General features: G+C 41.3%; 2 protein-coding genes across 3 annotated transcripts; both read right to left on the minus strand.

The window, feature by feature from the left end:
- Nucleotides 1-41: 41 nt before the first annotated feature.
- tmcc2 (transmembrane and coiled-coil domain family 2) lies at nt 42-9,215 on the minus strand. The gene is made up of 5 exons (XM_077572580.1): nt 8,800-9,215; nt 6,493-6,900; nt 4,747-5,372; nt 4,074-4,209; nt 42-2,500 (listed from the first exon to the last, which is right to left on the minus strand). Exons 1-5 carry the CDS (start codon nt 8,800-8,802, stop codon nt 2,201-2,203), a joined length of 1,473 nt encoding a protein of 490 aa, XP_077428706.1. The 5' UTR covers nt 8,803-9,215; the 3' UTR covers nt 42-2,200.
- A 1,206-nt stretch (nt 9,216-10,421) lies between these two features.
- Nucleotides 10,422-14,301, minus strand: cdkn1a (cyclin dependent kinase inhibitor 1A). Of its 2 annotated transcripts, none has more exons than XM_077573246.1 (3): nt 14,102-14,301; nt 11,800-12,244; nt 10,422-11,676 (listed from the first exon to the last, which is right to left on the minus strand). In XM_077573246.1, the coding sequence occupies exons 2-3, from the start codon at nt 12,236-12,238 to the stop codon at nt 11,621-11,623; spliced, it is 495 nt and encodes a 164-aa protein (XP_077429372.1). In that variant the 5' UTR covers nt 12,239-12,244; nt 14,102-14,301; the 3' UTR covers nt 10,422-11,620. The 2 variants fall into 2 exon arrangements, with proteins under 2 accessions (XP_077429372.1, XP_077429371.1); XM_077573245.1 differs by lacking the exon at nt 14,102-14,301 and adding an exon at nt 12,380-12,870.
- Between the last annotated feature and the right edge of the window lie 1,329 nt (nt 14,302-15,630).

Genomic DNA, 15,630 nt, shown 5'->3' on the forward strand with positions numbered 1-15,630 from the left:
TGAAATTTCCTTATTTAAAAAAATAAATAAAACACATCAGAACATTTTTAGGTGAGTTTTATTGGGAGGCTTGAACGAATTATTGGCCTTTCCATTCATTTCAATAGGAAAGGATAATTTGAAATGTGTTTTGAGTTAAAAGCATGTTTGCAGAACAAATTCAACTCATATTTTAAGGCACCACAATAATGATTCAGTGAGAGCCAATGTTCATAAGTTAATTAAAATGGTAGTAATTTATAGTTCTGTAGAGTTCTTATTGTTTCCCACATTTAATAGACTTATTTTCAGTTTCTAGAATTCCCTTTCAAGATTTGAACCCTCAAAGGAATACAATCTATAGTCTAGACAAAGATTCTACTTACGACAGGATTTAGCTGTAAGTAATCCCCTGGGATAACTACTTTTATTGAACCTTTTCTCTCAATGAGTGCTTCTTTTATCAAACCTTGTAATCTCAGTGGGGGTTGGAATATGTTTCTCACAATTTGTAATAAAACAGCAATATTTATTTGTAGATATTTTTTTGCAAACTGGATAGAAACATTGACACAAATTGACATGCCAGTTCATTTGACACTGTGGGCGAAAGGAGATATACAACAGTGGTAATGAAATATATCAGCTATGTAGGGAAAATAGATTTACAGGATGATGAAACATTTTAGCAGCTGAATTCTTTGTTCAATGGCAGCTAGGGGGAAACAGCCAATGTGTCTAAAAAGCCTTCCTGCAACACAGCAACAAACTAGGAATGACACTGATTTACCAGAATTGACATTTCATTAGGTAAACCTGCACTCTCAAATCGGAAAATATAGGCTATGTATATATTCTTTACAGCTCTTGGATTTCATGCGCTTGTGCAGGCGCACCTAATGCGTCCAGTGAGCGTAGCGCGAAAATCCGTTTTGTCATCATTTGAAATGTCAACCGGTGCCAGTGCACACATGAGGACATGCATGATTAGCGCAAACATTCTTGAGGGGAGAGAAAAAAAAACATAACATTTCCTCCCAAATCAGCTTTAACGTGAAGGTCAGCCTCGCGAGTCCTGTCCTGCTAATTCAAAGTATGTACAATCCTAAAATAATCTTTAGAAAAAGATGAAGATGTTTTTGGTGACAGCAGTGAAATTGATGATCGGTTATCCACACCAAAAGGTCGTAGATGAAGAAGCTTGGCAAGATGTTATTTTGTCTTCATGTGTGGTTCAATTTTGTCAGTACAGAGGAAAGAAGAGCAGCTCACGTTCTGTTGCAGGCTTTAATTAACCTTTGTGCCCTCCTCTGGCATTTTTGTACAGTTTTCTTGTTTTGTTCTGATGTGGCGATACTTTGGGTTACTACCGATTTAAGATCTCTGGTCTGGTCACTGTTTACATGCGAGGTACATACGGAGAGTGATGTAACTATCACGTGATGTATAATGATGGCGTTCATTCGTCTATTTAGCACAGTAGCTGCGATTGTTTTAACACTTTTATTAAAGCAACAGCGTGCTAAAAACAAGTTACAAGTACTTTAAAACAAGTTCTCTCGTCGCAGATGGGCTCTGTAAGGATTCTGCCATTTTTCTAGTGCGTAAATGACGACGTCACTACGCATTACGTCAAGACAGAGCATGCGCAGACCGGCTATTCCGATTGAACCGTTTAATGACGTTTGTTCATATTGGCAAAAGAAATACACAACTGTGAATCTGAATGAAATTCGATTTGGATTCGGCGATATATTTTTTTCAGATTTAGGTGTTAATATGGACCATTTTCATTCTGTTCGGTTTCATTCTAATCGAAATACAAGGCTCGAGCTTCATGAAACAAACCAGGCTAATTTATGCAGATGCGGTGGCACCCAAGCTAAAATAAAAAGTGCTGAGTGCGATAATGGGCATCCCCAATATGTCAATTTGGAGCTAAACCTACATTTAGACTAGTTTTCATCTTAAAACTATGCCTTTTCTGTGCCTAACTTAAAAATGGCAGACAAAAATGCCCCTTATAGTTCTCAGCGGTTTATGTTTGGTAGTTTCAAATGAAGCCAACTATATATAAAGTTTGTTCGACCGATTTTTTTTTTTTTTAAAGAAGCACAACAAAACGTCACAAAAGTGTCCAAAGGGTACATCTGAGGAGGGCACAAGGGCTACAAAAAAAACTAGCAGGTGGACACGGCTCCGGTTCCTCTCTCGGGGCAGCTCAGCTGGGCAGAAGCCAAGGTTCCACAAAGTCCCAGTGCTTCCACAAAACGAAGAGCAGCACGGTGAGCAGGACGGTGGCGCCCACCCGCGCTCGCGTCTTCATCAGCGGCGTGATGAAGTTGGCCAGGGTGGACACAAACACCAGGAGGACGGCCATAAGCGCCAGGATGACGTTGATGAGCTTGCCCAGCAGTGCGCGGGCATTGGCGTTCTCCACGCCCTCCAGCTGGACCACCTGCTGCTGCTGTTGCTGCAGCTCCAGTTTGGTGATGCGCGTCAGGCACGACTCCACCGCTTCCTGCCAGCGCACGCAAACGTATTATGGAAAAGCAAAGAACGAGAACGCGCACAGGTTGACTTGGCTTACACTTGAAAAACTTCCAACCATCTATCTGTATATAATCTATCTACCCATTATAAATAATAACCATCATCCATCAATCTATTGATTGATTTATCATTCTATCTTTCTAGCCATCAGCCATTCTCCATCTATCCTTCCATCATCCACACATCATTCATCGTTCCATCTTTCTTTCATTATCCATCCATCCCTGCATTCATCCACCCATTTATCAATAATGTCTTCATCTAGTCATCATTTATCCATCCATCAGTGATTCATAAATCTATCTTTCTAGCATCATCCATACATCCATCAACCAATCAAACTCATGTCTATCTTAGTCTTCCATCCATCCATCATTCTATCCACCATTTATTATCATCATCCATCCACCCATCCATTCATTGATCAATCAGTCATCCATCCATCCACCAATCTAGCTAATGTCTATCATATCTATCCATTTAGCTAATGTCTATCCTAGCCATCCATCCATCTATTGGTCGACCAGTCCCTTATCCATCCAGCCACCTAATGTCTATCCTAGTCTTCCATCCATCCATCATTCTATCCACAATGTATCATCCATCCATCCATTGTTCTATCCACAATTTAACACCATCCAACCATCCATCCACCTAATGTCTATCCTAGTATTCCATCTATCCATCATTCTATCCACCATTTATCATCCATCCATCCATTGTTCTATTCACAATTTAACATCATCCATCCAACCATCCATCCACCTAATCTCTATCCTGGCCTTCCATCCATCAATCTATCCACCATTTATCATCCATCCATCCATCTATCCATTGGTCATTCTATCTACAATTTATCATCATTCATCCATCCAATTAATGTCTATCCTAATCGTCCGTCCATCCATCCATCATTCTATCTACCATTTATCATCCATCCATCGTTTTATCCTCAATTTATCATTATCCATCAATCCATCCATCCACCTAATCTCTATCCTAGTCTTCCATCCATCATTCTATCCACCATTTATCATCCATCCATCCATCATCCATTGGTCATTCTATCCACAATTTAACAGCATCCATCCACCTAATGTCTATCCTAGTCTTCCATCTATCCATCGTTCTATCCACAATTTATCATCATCCATCCATCCATACATAATGTCTATCCTAGTCTTCTATCCACCATTTATCATCCATCCATCCATCATTCTATCCACCATTTATCATCCATCCATCCATCATTCTATCCACCATTTATCATCCATCCATCCATCCATCCATCGTTCTATCCACAATTTATCATCATCCATCCATCCATCCATCATCCATCCATCCATCATCCATCCATCCACCCACTTAATGTCTATCCTAGTCTTCTATCCATCATTCTATCCACCATTTATCATCCATCCATCCACTCTATTCTCTATCCATGCAAAGCTCTTTGAGTTGCATTTTTGGTATGAAGTGTTTTAGCAATAATGTCTGATTGATTGATTGATCGATAAATCGATAAATCCATTCACCCCTACCTGAATGTCTCTTGCTCTCTCATAGGACTGATAGGCCACTTTCTCCTCCATGCTGGCCAATTCCTGTTTGAGATTGCTCATTTCATTCTGATGAAGCTCCGTCAGGTCACTCAGTTGCTCCTCTAATCGTTCATACCTGAAATTAAAAAATATATAATAGCCAAAAATGCATTTTGAAATATATCATTGCAAACGACAAGATCGTTTAGCTATTTTTATTACAAAAATTGGAGAATCTCGTTAAAAAATAAACTCTCTAACCGGATAGAAAACTGACCGACCATATTTCAACATATGATGACAGTGAGCAATTTATTTACTCAACTGCAGAGCATTAGTACCAAGCCAATGTATTTATTTAGACCTTTTTTAAATAAAAAAAATACTAATAATTGGTATTTATCATTTAAATTAATAATTTTCCACAAATGCGTAATCACTCAGAGAAAAACTACAAATTTCCAGGTGGGGAAAAAAGAGCCATCTATTTTGTATTTTTTGTCATTTTAAGTTATTAAGTGGGGTGACCTTTATATTTATATATTTGTTCTTTAAGGTGTTTTTTTATGGTGGATTTTGCCAAAACAGACAAAAAAACTAAAACATATTCTATCTAGAGTTAATAGCTTGTTTAAGAGTAAGGTTCAAAGGCTTTTTTTTTTTTTGGTCCTACCTGTATCTTTCCTCTTGCAGGCACTGTGTCATGTAGGAGTAGTCGCTCTGCAGTTGGCCCTTCATGTCCTCGATGGTGTCCTCCATGTGCGCCTGGCTGGCTTTGATCTCCTGCAAGCCCTCCAGGAGAGAGTCCCACGAGCTGTGCACGTGATGGTGGTGGTGGTGGTGCCCATCCAACCTGGGACTCCCCATCGTGGGCCCCAACATGCCGCCTCCTCCTCCTCCTCCACCCGCCCCGCCCGAGTTGCTGCCCGGGGCCGAGCCGGACGTGGCGCTGGAGCACTCGTCGTCACTGCCGTACTTGGGGCTGGACACCAGAGTGGCGCTTCCGCTGAGGGCGCGGGGGGTGGGCGTGTCGTCGGAGTGGCCCCCGACTCCGTCTTCCAGCGTGTCCTTGAGGTGGGCGATGTTATCCGCGCTGCCAAATTTGTTCCTGATGAGACTGGCAAACTCTCTGGGCTTGGAGACCACGGCGGTGTGAGTCAGGGCCGACACCCCGCCTTTGACCCCTTCCACTACGCCTCCTCCGAAACCGCTTATCCCTGCACGGACGTTAGCCCCCACGTCCTTTAGTCCTTGTTGCATGTCCCGTAGTACATCTTTAGGCTGCCGGGCAGGTCCATTCTGGACAGACAAAGGAAAGCACAGAAATGATGAATTGCAAATGTTTGGTCTTAAGGAGTAAACATTGTGATGATGGTGGAAGAAAATAGATCCTGGTTGTTGGCTGGATATATAAAGAACCAGTCACTCTCATACCTATGGACAATTTATAGTCTTTAAGAAACCTTACGTGTATGTCTAGGGAATGCAACAGGAAGGGTACGGTCACAACTTCTCAGTAATTGCAGTGATATTAGTCATTTTTCACAGAGGATAAAGAATATATGCCTGTGAGTGTTGTTCTATTAACTGTTTACATGTGTTTTTGCAGTGCTTGTGTTCAAATATCCATTGCTTAAAGTGTAATACCAAATATATGCTATCTGTTAGCCCATCTATAGCATTTTCCATTCTGAGTTAGCATGAAGCTAGCAGACTTAAATGCAAAGTTATGTGTTTTTTTTAAAAACACACTGTGTCATATTTACTTTGACGGTCCGCACACTTGGGTCAATTAGTGGAGCCCAGAATTCAAAGCAAACACGGTGAAGCAGCATTTAGCTGTGAAGCTGCAAGCAAGTAGAATAGGTTGCCAACTAAAGTGAAGTCAGACCCTAGTGTAAACTCTTTTAAATCCAGGTTTAAAACTGTTCTTCCCATCCAAACCTATGAATAAGGTCTTAATTTAAAGGATTTTTTTTTTTAAATACATATAAATAAATTAATAATAAATAATTGTGTTCTTGCACTGTACATTCTTTAGTAATTTTAGTTTTTATTTCTTTACTTTGCTTTTAAATGTTACCTTGTGTATGAAATGTGCTATACAAATAAATAAATAATAAATACCTTAAAGTCTCTTTTTTGAAGACTTGTTCACTATCTGACAAACCGTTGTGAAGTGAGTTGAGTTCACTGCCACCATGCACAGCTCGTATCGCAAGTCAATGCAGAAACAAATAAATAAAAAATCATCCAAATAATGGCTTGTATATTGATAAAACTCGGAAGTTGGGTCAGTTGTATCTCAAGGCATTACTTCATGTGAAATACACTGGTTAAAAATGACCTAATAAGGAAAAACCACTATAGAAAATGGATAGGATGGAGGTTAGGACCAGTGAGAAATAAAATAACTCACCTGCTCTATCTCCTTTAGCTTCTTGTGATAGTGCTCTAGCTTCTTGTGCAAGTGTGCGATGGTCTGTGCCGACTTTTGATTCTTCTTCTCAAACACCTGCTTGATCCTTGAGGCCTGCTGCTTATCGGCGTTGTGGGCCAACTTCAGGTACTCGGCCACGTTGTCGTCGCGGGCCTCCTGCTCCACTCGGATCTGCTCGGTCACCTTCAGGATCTTCTGCTGAAGGTGCTCCAGAGCGGCCCGCGTCCGCTGGGGCTCGCCGCAACCCGCCCCGCCCTCGGCACCGCCGCCGGCCGCCACGCCGCCGGACGCTGGCCCCGCCGCACCCTCTGCGCTGATGTTGCTGTCAGAGCCTCCATGGCTGGCGGTGGAAGGTAGGCTGAGAGTTGTCACCTCACTCTTGTCCAGCTGGGAGGATGAGAAGGAGATTAAGAAAGTGACGCTGATGTTCAATCATCTTTTCCCACTGTAATGAAGGGAATGCCATTGATCCACTGAAGGCTCCCAAAAAAACAATCACATATATAACCCCAAAAATGTGTCATGTTTTTAAAAACAAAAATATCACTCGGTAATGTACTTACTACTCACAGTAATGACAGAATTACATAAAATGTAAAGAATTCAACATCAGTTTACATATTCTGGCGATCCTTCTGTTGTACGAGTCTTGGCCAGCTGGGGGCAGTATAAGACATATGGATAGATAGCGGGTTGCAGTAGATGTAGATGCAGTAAATAGTAATTTTTGGGGAGAGAATAAAGAACATATGCCTTTGCCCATTAACCAATGGATATTTAGCAGACAATTAGTATTGTTGTCTGCTAAATATCCGTTGATTAAAGGGTTATAACACTGCCACATACATGCTATTTGTTAGTTGTTCCATAATATGTTAGCATTAAGCTAGCAGATTTTATGTAGTTGTGTAGCCTACATTGTGTACAACTCTTTAGTTTGACAGTAAACTTCCACTGCGAGTGAGAGTTGCTAATCTGTTTGCGTTTCCTCAAACAAAGCTATGTGGTTGTTTTAAATACACAATGTGTACTTTTTTGGAAGAATTGTTTACTCAATCAGCAGTTTGTTGCACACTAAAAAAGATGCTGGGATGTTTTCCTAACTCACTCGCACAGTAGCTGTAAATGTTGAGCAGACTGAGTTACTTTTATGTTGACACAGCAGTTTGGGTTGAAGATTTGGATTTGGTCACCATTTTTGTGGTTTGTGTACTTCAGTCGAAAATTTTGAACATTTAACGTAGCTTTATTAAAAACAATGGTGGTGGCTGGATGACTTCAAGTTCAAGTCGCAGTTGGGGTAAATGGCCCACCCATTGAAAATGAGTTCACAGCGCTCATATCTCAAATATTTGCTCACAAGTCAAAGCCAAAAAGTGGCTCAACAACCGTATCTCAAAAAACTCGTAAGTTAGGTCAGGTCACCTCAAGGTGCTAAACACAAACCAACAGCGTTTTACTGCTTGTAATCTAAATCTACAAAATATAATGAATGGGTAACATCAGGATTGTCCAAAATACGGCCCGGAAGCCATTTGTGGCCCGCTGTCCAATTTTTAGTGGTCCATGGCAAAAAATAACACTAAGCAGGGGTACATCCTATGCATGTGGTCTTCTGAGGGAAAAGGTTTGGACACCCCTGGGTCACATACAAACATCAAGTTGCTGTATTTTTTTTTTGCTGAAGATTCCAATGTGATGATTGATCCAAGAGGGGATTCCCCTCACGGGTATATGGGCGGCCTGGCAGATGGCGCCTATTTTAATGCCCGCCTGCCCTCGCCCGTCTGACGTCAAAACAGTGTAATCAGAGCCTGCAAACATGAGCTCAGGGAGACACATGACACCGAACATCTCGGATGCCGTGCTCTAATTTCTCTGGACGGGTCAGTGGGAGGATTTATAAGCATTTGACTGGCGTGGCGGCGTGATAGCTCTGATGGCTCCCAGGGGCCATTAGCTACCCCCCCCCCCCCCCCCCCCCCACACACACACACACACCTATATGTGAAAGTAGGTTACAAACACGTTCTAATGGAGAGGAGAAAAACAGACGACCCCCGGTGGGAGAAAGTGGGATGCGGGGTTGCTGTAAAAGCTGCGTCGCATGTGTGATGCTGCATGACTGCGAAGACACAACAATGCAGCAAAGGATGACGCTGTGACCTGACTGTGTCTTTTCATAGCGCAAGCAGAGGGGATGGAAGTGACACAAGATCGGCAGCGCCGGGACACGACGAGGGTGGATGAGGACATGAGGATGAGGAATCAAATGAGAAACGTTACCATACTGCTTTAATCCAATTTGTGCCGTTTGCGTTCCAGGCCCATTCTCCTGCTGCCCCCTCCTCCTCCTCCTCTCCTCCTCCTCACCTCCTCTTCCTCCCCCTGAGCCCCCCACCCCACCCCGCTCCACCTGGAGTATCTTCACCCTCAGCCGATGCCTGGCTGACGATCACTTCAGCACGTCCTATAGCGGCTCCATTGTTGACGCCGTCGACATCTGCAGCCTCCTCTCTCTCTCTCTCTCTCTCTCTCTCTCTCTCTCTCTCTCTCTCTCTCTCTCTCTCTCTCTCTCTCTCTCTCTCTCTCTCATCTAGTTCGCTCTCTCCTCTCCCTCTCCTCCCCTCCCATGGCCTCTTTCGGTGGAAATGCAAATGCTGCCGCCTGTCCTGCCCTGTAATGGAGGTGGGAGCAAAGGAGCAGATGATGGCGGGGGTGGGGATGGGAGAGAGTTTAGCGCAGGCGTAGCGCCGCCACTGTTGGAGTAGAGGTGTGGGAGGGGCAGTGCAGAAGGGCCTGCGGCGAGGGGCGGAGGGGGGGTGGCACCGGCCCTGCAGTCGCAATCCAAACAATCTGGTCCATGATTGTTTGGCCAAGTTGTTCATTCAGTCATTGCACACGGCACAGGCCATGTTTTAAAAGTGATAAATAAATAACTATGGTTCATTTTTATATTTTGTTAGGAAAATGTTATATTCATGAATGTAAACGTCTAAACTCAAGATTTTATTCAAAGTATTTTTGATAGAGATTAGCAATTATTTTAAGCCTATTAAATTGATAACAAGAAATGTCAATTATTTATTACTATCCATGCAGAAATATTCAAAAAATAACTCACTGAGCTAATTGGAATATTAATATTTATTATTATTATTATTAAATAATAATAGTAATAATCATTATTATTTCTTTATTTCATTTTTTTGTGAGTTTGTATATTTCTTTTTAAATATTTTTTTGATACATTGGATTGACTGATATTTGTATTATTAATCTATGTTCAATAATCATTTAAAAAAGGTTATTCTGTTTAATTATATTATTACCCTATTACTCCATGTTTTAAGTAAAATATAAAACAGTGCTAGGTTTATTTGCAAAAACACAATTAAAATTGTATTTATCAATTGGGAAGATGACTTGCTATCTGCTTATTTCATAATGTTGGTAAAAATAATAAATAAATAAATATTCTAAAAGTATATGTGGCATACATGCTACATGAAGACCTGTGTAGCTGTTTCCCAGTGGAAGTCAATTACTTTAAGTGCCATTTCCAATTATGCTCTTTTATCTTCGTAAAGATAAAAAGGTCCCCATGGCTGTCGAGCAAGGACACAAGTGTGATGACACTTATTATAAAAATTGCGTTTAAAATAGAAGTCGGATTGACAGAAATCAGGTCAAGTGCTGGGAAACATCAAAAGCAGAGAAACAATTGATTTATCTGGGGGGGTTAGAGGGTTGCCATGGTGACTATGTTGCCCAGGAGACCATGACTCATGACTTAGTTTATTAGTTTGACTAGTTTGGTAGTGTATTGGTTTACATTCTAGTCTGTTCACAATCACCTTGTGGATAGAACATATGTAAAGCCATGTGAAATGACAACAGCCACACAATTTCAATTCAGACATTTTATTATAATTTTGAATTCTTTAACAAAGTAAATGAACACAAGGTATGGTACAATAAATAAAAGGATAGATTTTTCATTTGTAGCTTTATACATAAAACAGTATGTAGTGGGAAGTGCAGTCAACATTTGGGCTCATCATCTCAAAGTTGTCATTTTGTGAGCATTGGCGTGACCTTTTTCCACACCCATTCAAAGACGGCCATAAATAAGAGTGACCAAGACGCATCATCTGTTTTTTTAAGGCAGAGAACATCAATTAGTGTAAATGAATTGCACGCATTAGAGCAATAGGAGAGGATTGGCACTTCACTCTAGCTTAGTAAATAATACGCTGACTTAGTTTGAGAACACTCTCGTGATTGTCGACTAGCGAGAGACGTGCCTTGTAGACACTTAATACTGGATGAGTCCAGTACACGAGGTGCATGTGCAATGCCACAATGGGTTTACAATTATGCTACTATACAGTGCTAGTCTATTAAAAACTCTCCAATATATTTTTTTTTACTAAATAATCATTTTCAAATGTGCTACCCTACAATAGGAGACCTTATAAGAAGTATAATACACAGTAAGTGCTTTTTTGGGGTAGGAAAAAATACAAAACAGAACATTAAGATGACTTCTTCCCATCATAATGAAGAACAACCAAGTAAAAAAAAAAAAAGTTAAAAAAAAAAGTGGATTCCAGCGAAGAGGAGCCAAAGGACCTCCCATTCTCCATCACCCTGATGGCGTCTGTATTTCAAGTAATGCTCATCCTACGTTTCTCTGCTTCCGCGTGGCACAGACATGAAAACTGGCCACTGAACACAACGGAACGCAAAGAAGGAATAATTCAGTCGACACTTAAGGACATCCACTGGATCCAAATGAGTATAAATCCGCCAGTACAAAGATTAACCGTAATCTCCGTAGATCAAATGTTAATATTTTACCATCCCCACTCCCGCTTTCCAATGCATACAGTACCCAAATTAACCTTTAAAGACACGACGGTTGAGGTCCCTTATGTTGTCTCCCTAAGAGCGACTGTGCAGTCTGTGCCCAACTTGGCATGCCTGAATGTTTTTGTGAGGGTTGTTGGAATATTGTCACTCTTTCAGGAACAAGTCACCGATAGGGTAAAAAAAAATAAAAATATTATTATTATTTTTTTTAAAACAAGTAGAAGAAAGAAAATCACTCGCTAGACTTAAGTGGCATCTCGACGACTTTTCTCTTGGCCTGATAGAAATCTGTTGGAAGAGAAGGAAATTTAAAAGGTTAATCTCACTAATTAAAATCGCAGACAGGCTCAGGCGACAACTATAGGGAAAATAACACTCTAGTTTATAATATTATACTTTGCAAAAACAAACCTGTAATGTTAGTTTGTCTCCTCTTGAGTCCAGTATTCTCCTTCTTCCTTGGAGTTTTCTCCACCGTGAAAGGACATCTCTCCAACTTGTTCTCAAGGACGTTCTCCTTCTCGTTGTCTGGCGGCCCCGCCCTGACTCTCTTGGGGCTGACCGTCACCTCAGCTGCCCTTTGACCGGCGGCCGCCTTGCCCAGCATACAGGGCCTGTAGAGCAGCGGCACACTGGCGGCCGGGACGCCCTCCCACTGGAAATCTCCGCTGGCCAGAGGCTGGTCGGACACGAAGTCGAAACCCCAGCGCCGGGACGCCTCCTCCAGGTCTGTCCTCAGGGCGGCCTGGTAGTCCGCCCGCACCTGCGCCCTGTCAACTGGACCGAACAGGTTCCGCCGTGTGGGGCGTTTACCCAGAGGGCTGCGGATCCGCTTGACGTTTGCCATCATTCGACACTAAAAAGACACAGGATTGTAAGGTCACCACCTGCTTTATAAACAAATTCTTCATGAGTAACATTTAAATTTTCTAAATCTAATATAGAGCGAGTTCATGCCTTAAGAGTAAAAAAAAAAAAAAAAGTGTCTTACCATCGTTCTAAGCTTCCTCAGTGAATACAACAGAGCATCTGAGATTGGTATCACTGGGGAGTCTATTTATAATGCTGAGACATGACTCACAGGTTTCTGGGCCCTCCCACATGAACGTGACTTGTACATGCCCAGACATAGTCTCAGACATGCGAGGGCAAGTTCTCAGGCAAAAGTTAGTTTACAAAAGCCACCACTAGGAGGTGCTCTCAGGCCGTTTTACAGCCAACTGTCTTGAAGGGAGTGGAATGGTCCACTGGTGAAGATCAGACATAGCACATGTTGGGACAAGTTAATTGAGCGAATAAAAAAAACATCAAGATGATGATCGTGATAAGCTATTCGTTGAGGGGGAATATTGGCATGGTGCTACACAGGAAGGAATCTACTGCATCTCGTGAGAATAATGAGTCATTACACCCATCCAGGAAGGGTTGGGCAGATCCTATGGACAATTTAGAAACTTCTAACCTAACATGCATGTTTTGTTTTTTTTTATGTGGGAGGAAGCAGGAATACCCGAGGAACCCGTACACAAGCACATGGTGAACATGCAGGAAGACCAAAACCGAGATTCAAACCCGGAACCTCCCACTGTTCTGCCCTGATAAGACTAAAATATCAAAAGAGCTTGTGACAAAAATGTTGGTTTTTTTGCTTTGAGATGGTAATGTTTTGATTTATGAATTAAAATTATTTTAAGTGGAGACAGGATTTGCTCAACATTGTGGTAGGACAAACATATGCACTACTCAATTTGGCCACACAGTGGCGCTAAATCGGTGCAAGATGGTATTTTTCCAAGAATTGGGGCTCATTCATTTGAAACCCCCCAGTACATCCAAGTACTGCATTCTCACGTGTTTTGAAATATGCACGTTTAAACTGACTTTGAAACAGTAAAACTATATGAAGATCGTTGTACTCGCTGTACTAATAAATTCTAACGTACCCCACTTATCTTTGAGACTTTTCCAACCGTACTTCAGCCAAATTCAATTGCAATTGTACACCGGGTCTGCCATTATGGTGTTAAGAAATAGGATACATGTACTAATGTGGCAGCAATTTTAAGAAGCATATAAGTGGCATGGAACGGAATCAACAAACATTTTTGAACTGGGGACGATGTTTCAAAAGTTGACTTTTGACACCCCTATGTTACACTGCCACCTCCCCACCCACTACAAAACGGGCGATGTGAAAATGTTTTAATTAGCAAATGTCATAATTAATGTGTATTTATTATTATTTATAATTTGCATATTACTTATAATATAGTCATCATTTCAACACCAACCTAAAAATAATGTGAGAAATTTGTATTTTTTTCGCGTTTTACTACATTTGATAAGGTTCATACCCTGTGAACCGGAAATGACGCGTACGAACTGCGGATCAGCGGGACCCAAAAGAGTGATTCAAGCCTGTGGCGGGAGAGAAAGAACCCGCCCAGTTACTACGCCGGTACACGTGGGCCAAAAACTCGTCGAGGCCGGCTCGGCACACTCCCTTGGTCGAAAAACAACAGTGGAAAGTTTTTTTTTTTTTGTCTAATTTAGAGACAAACTAAATACGAAATGATTTTTATAATGTACTAAGTCACTCAAGCAGTGGAACATATGCAATTATTCTAACTGGGCAGCATTTAATGTAGACAAAATTGTACGAAATCCAAGTTTATGTAACAGACTGAAAAACACCTTAAATCACTTTACTTACATTGTTAGTATACAGTCGTCCAATTGAATCCTTGTTCTGTGCCAGTTGACGTCGTTTGGCTTCGGCCTTTTGAAAAGTTTGTCCAACTTCGTGAGGATACCTACAGAGTTACAAGACAGCTTGATGGCGTCTCAAGTTTTCTCAAACGGATGGACTGCCAGCGGCTTTGTGATCTCCGGTGGACGGTGACCCAGTTTCTGGTTCGGGGGGCGTGGCCTGTCGGCTCTCGCACGTCATGAGCACACGTGACAATTGGAACACTGACGAGGAAATTCCAGCACAGGAGGTGTGTGTGTGAGTGCGTGCGCGCGCGCGCGTGCGTATGCGTGTGGTGTAAGGTCATTTGGTTTGCGTTCTTCCTCCCATATGTGTATGCGTGGCTACAATGTGAAATAGAAAATGAATGTAGTACATTAATGTAAGTTTATATTACAAATTAGTAGGTAAAAAAATTGTAGTGAAATAATACATTTTAATAATAAGATAATATCAACAACATCGTACGTGTCAGGTGTGCTGTGTTGATGATCTGGAGCACATCATACACTTAAAAAAAAGAAAGAAGAAATATATATATGAATATATATATATATATACATATTGCCGTTCAATGCACTGCATTGTAGGTAATGTACTGCAAATAGCATACCTCCCTGCTTTTTGACCTACTTCCCCAATCGGCAACAACATCCACAACAGTTGAAACACACACAAGCTCAGCTGATTTTGGGTCACAATTGACATCTTTGTTGAGCAAGGAGCTAAAGGACCAACGAGAAAACAAGGTTCCAGTTGAATAATAATTGGGCCAACACATCGAGCCCTGATATGCACTGATGTTTGTGAAAACGCAAAGATAAATTTGTAAATGAGCAGCAACAGCTGTGAGACTGTACAGTGAAGGTCTGTTAATGTACAGCTGAGTTATTATCTCTCCGCTATATATGGCAACTGCATGTTGCACTACTAAGGCCTTTATTCTGCAGACACTTGAAAGAATACACACAACACAATCTAAGGAGATACAATACCACAGGTGTCAAACTCAAGGTCACATCACCTATTTCTATGAGGCCAACAAATCATGTGCCTCCACATCATGTTTGTTGGTAAAAAAATGTTTGAGTTGATTAAAATCTATCTATCTATCTATCTATCTATCTATCTATCTATCTATCTATCTATCTATCTATCTATCTATCTATCTATCTATCTATCTATCTATCTATCTATCTATCTATCTATCTATCTATCTATCTATCCATCCATCCATCCATCTATCTATCTACAGTATCTATCAAGTCAGTGATATGTGATCACATAATAAGGTGATTAAATTAAATACAAACAAACATTTAAAATGTGAAACGCAATCAAACATATTTTAAAAAAAGAAGGTTGCAGCATATGCATCCATCCATCCATCCATTTTCTTAACCGCTTGTCCTCACAAGGGTCGCGGGGGGTGCTGGAGCCTATCCCAGCTGGCTTCGGGCATTAGGTGGGGTACATCCTGAACTGGTTGCATA

The sequence above is a fragment of the Vanacampus margaritifer genome, chromosome 8, assembly GCF_051991255.1.
Source record: "Vanacampus margaritifer isolate UIUO_Vmar chromosome 8, RoL_Vmar_1.0, whole genome shotgun sequence".
NCBI classification, from domain to species: Eukaryota; Metazoa; Chordata; class Actinopteri; order Syngnathiformes; family Syngnathidae; genus Vanacampus; species Vanacampus margaritifer.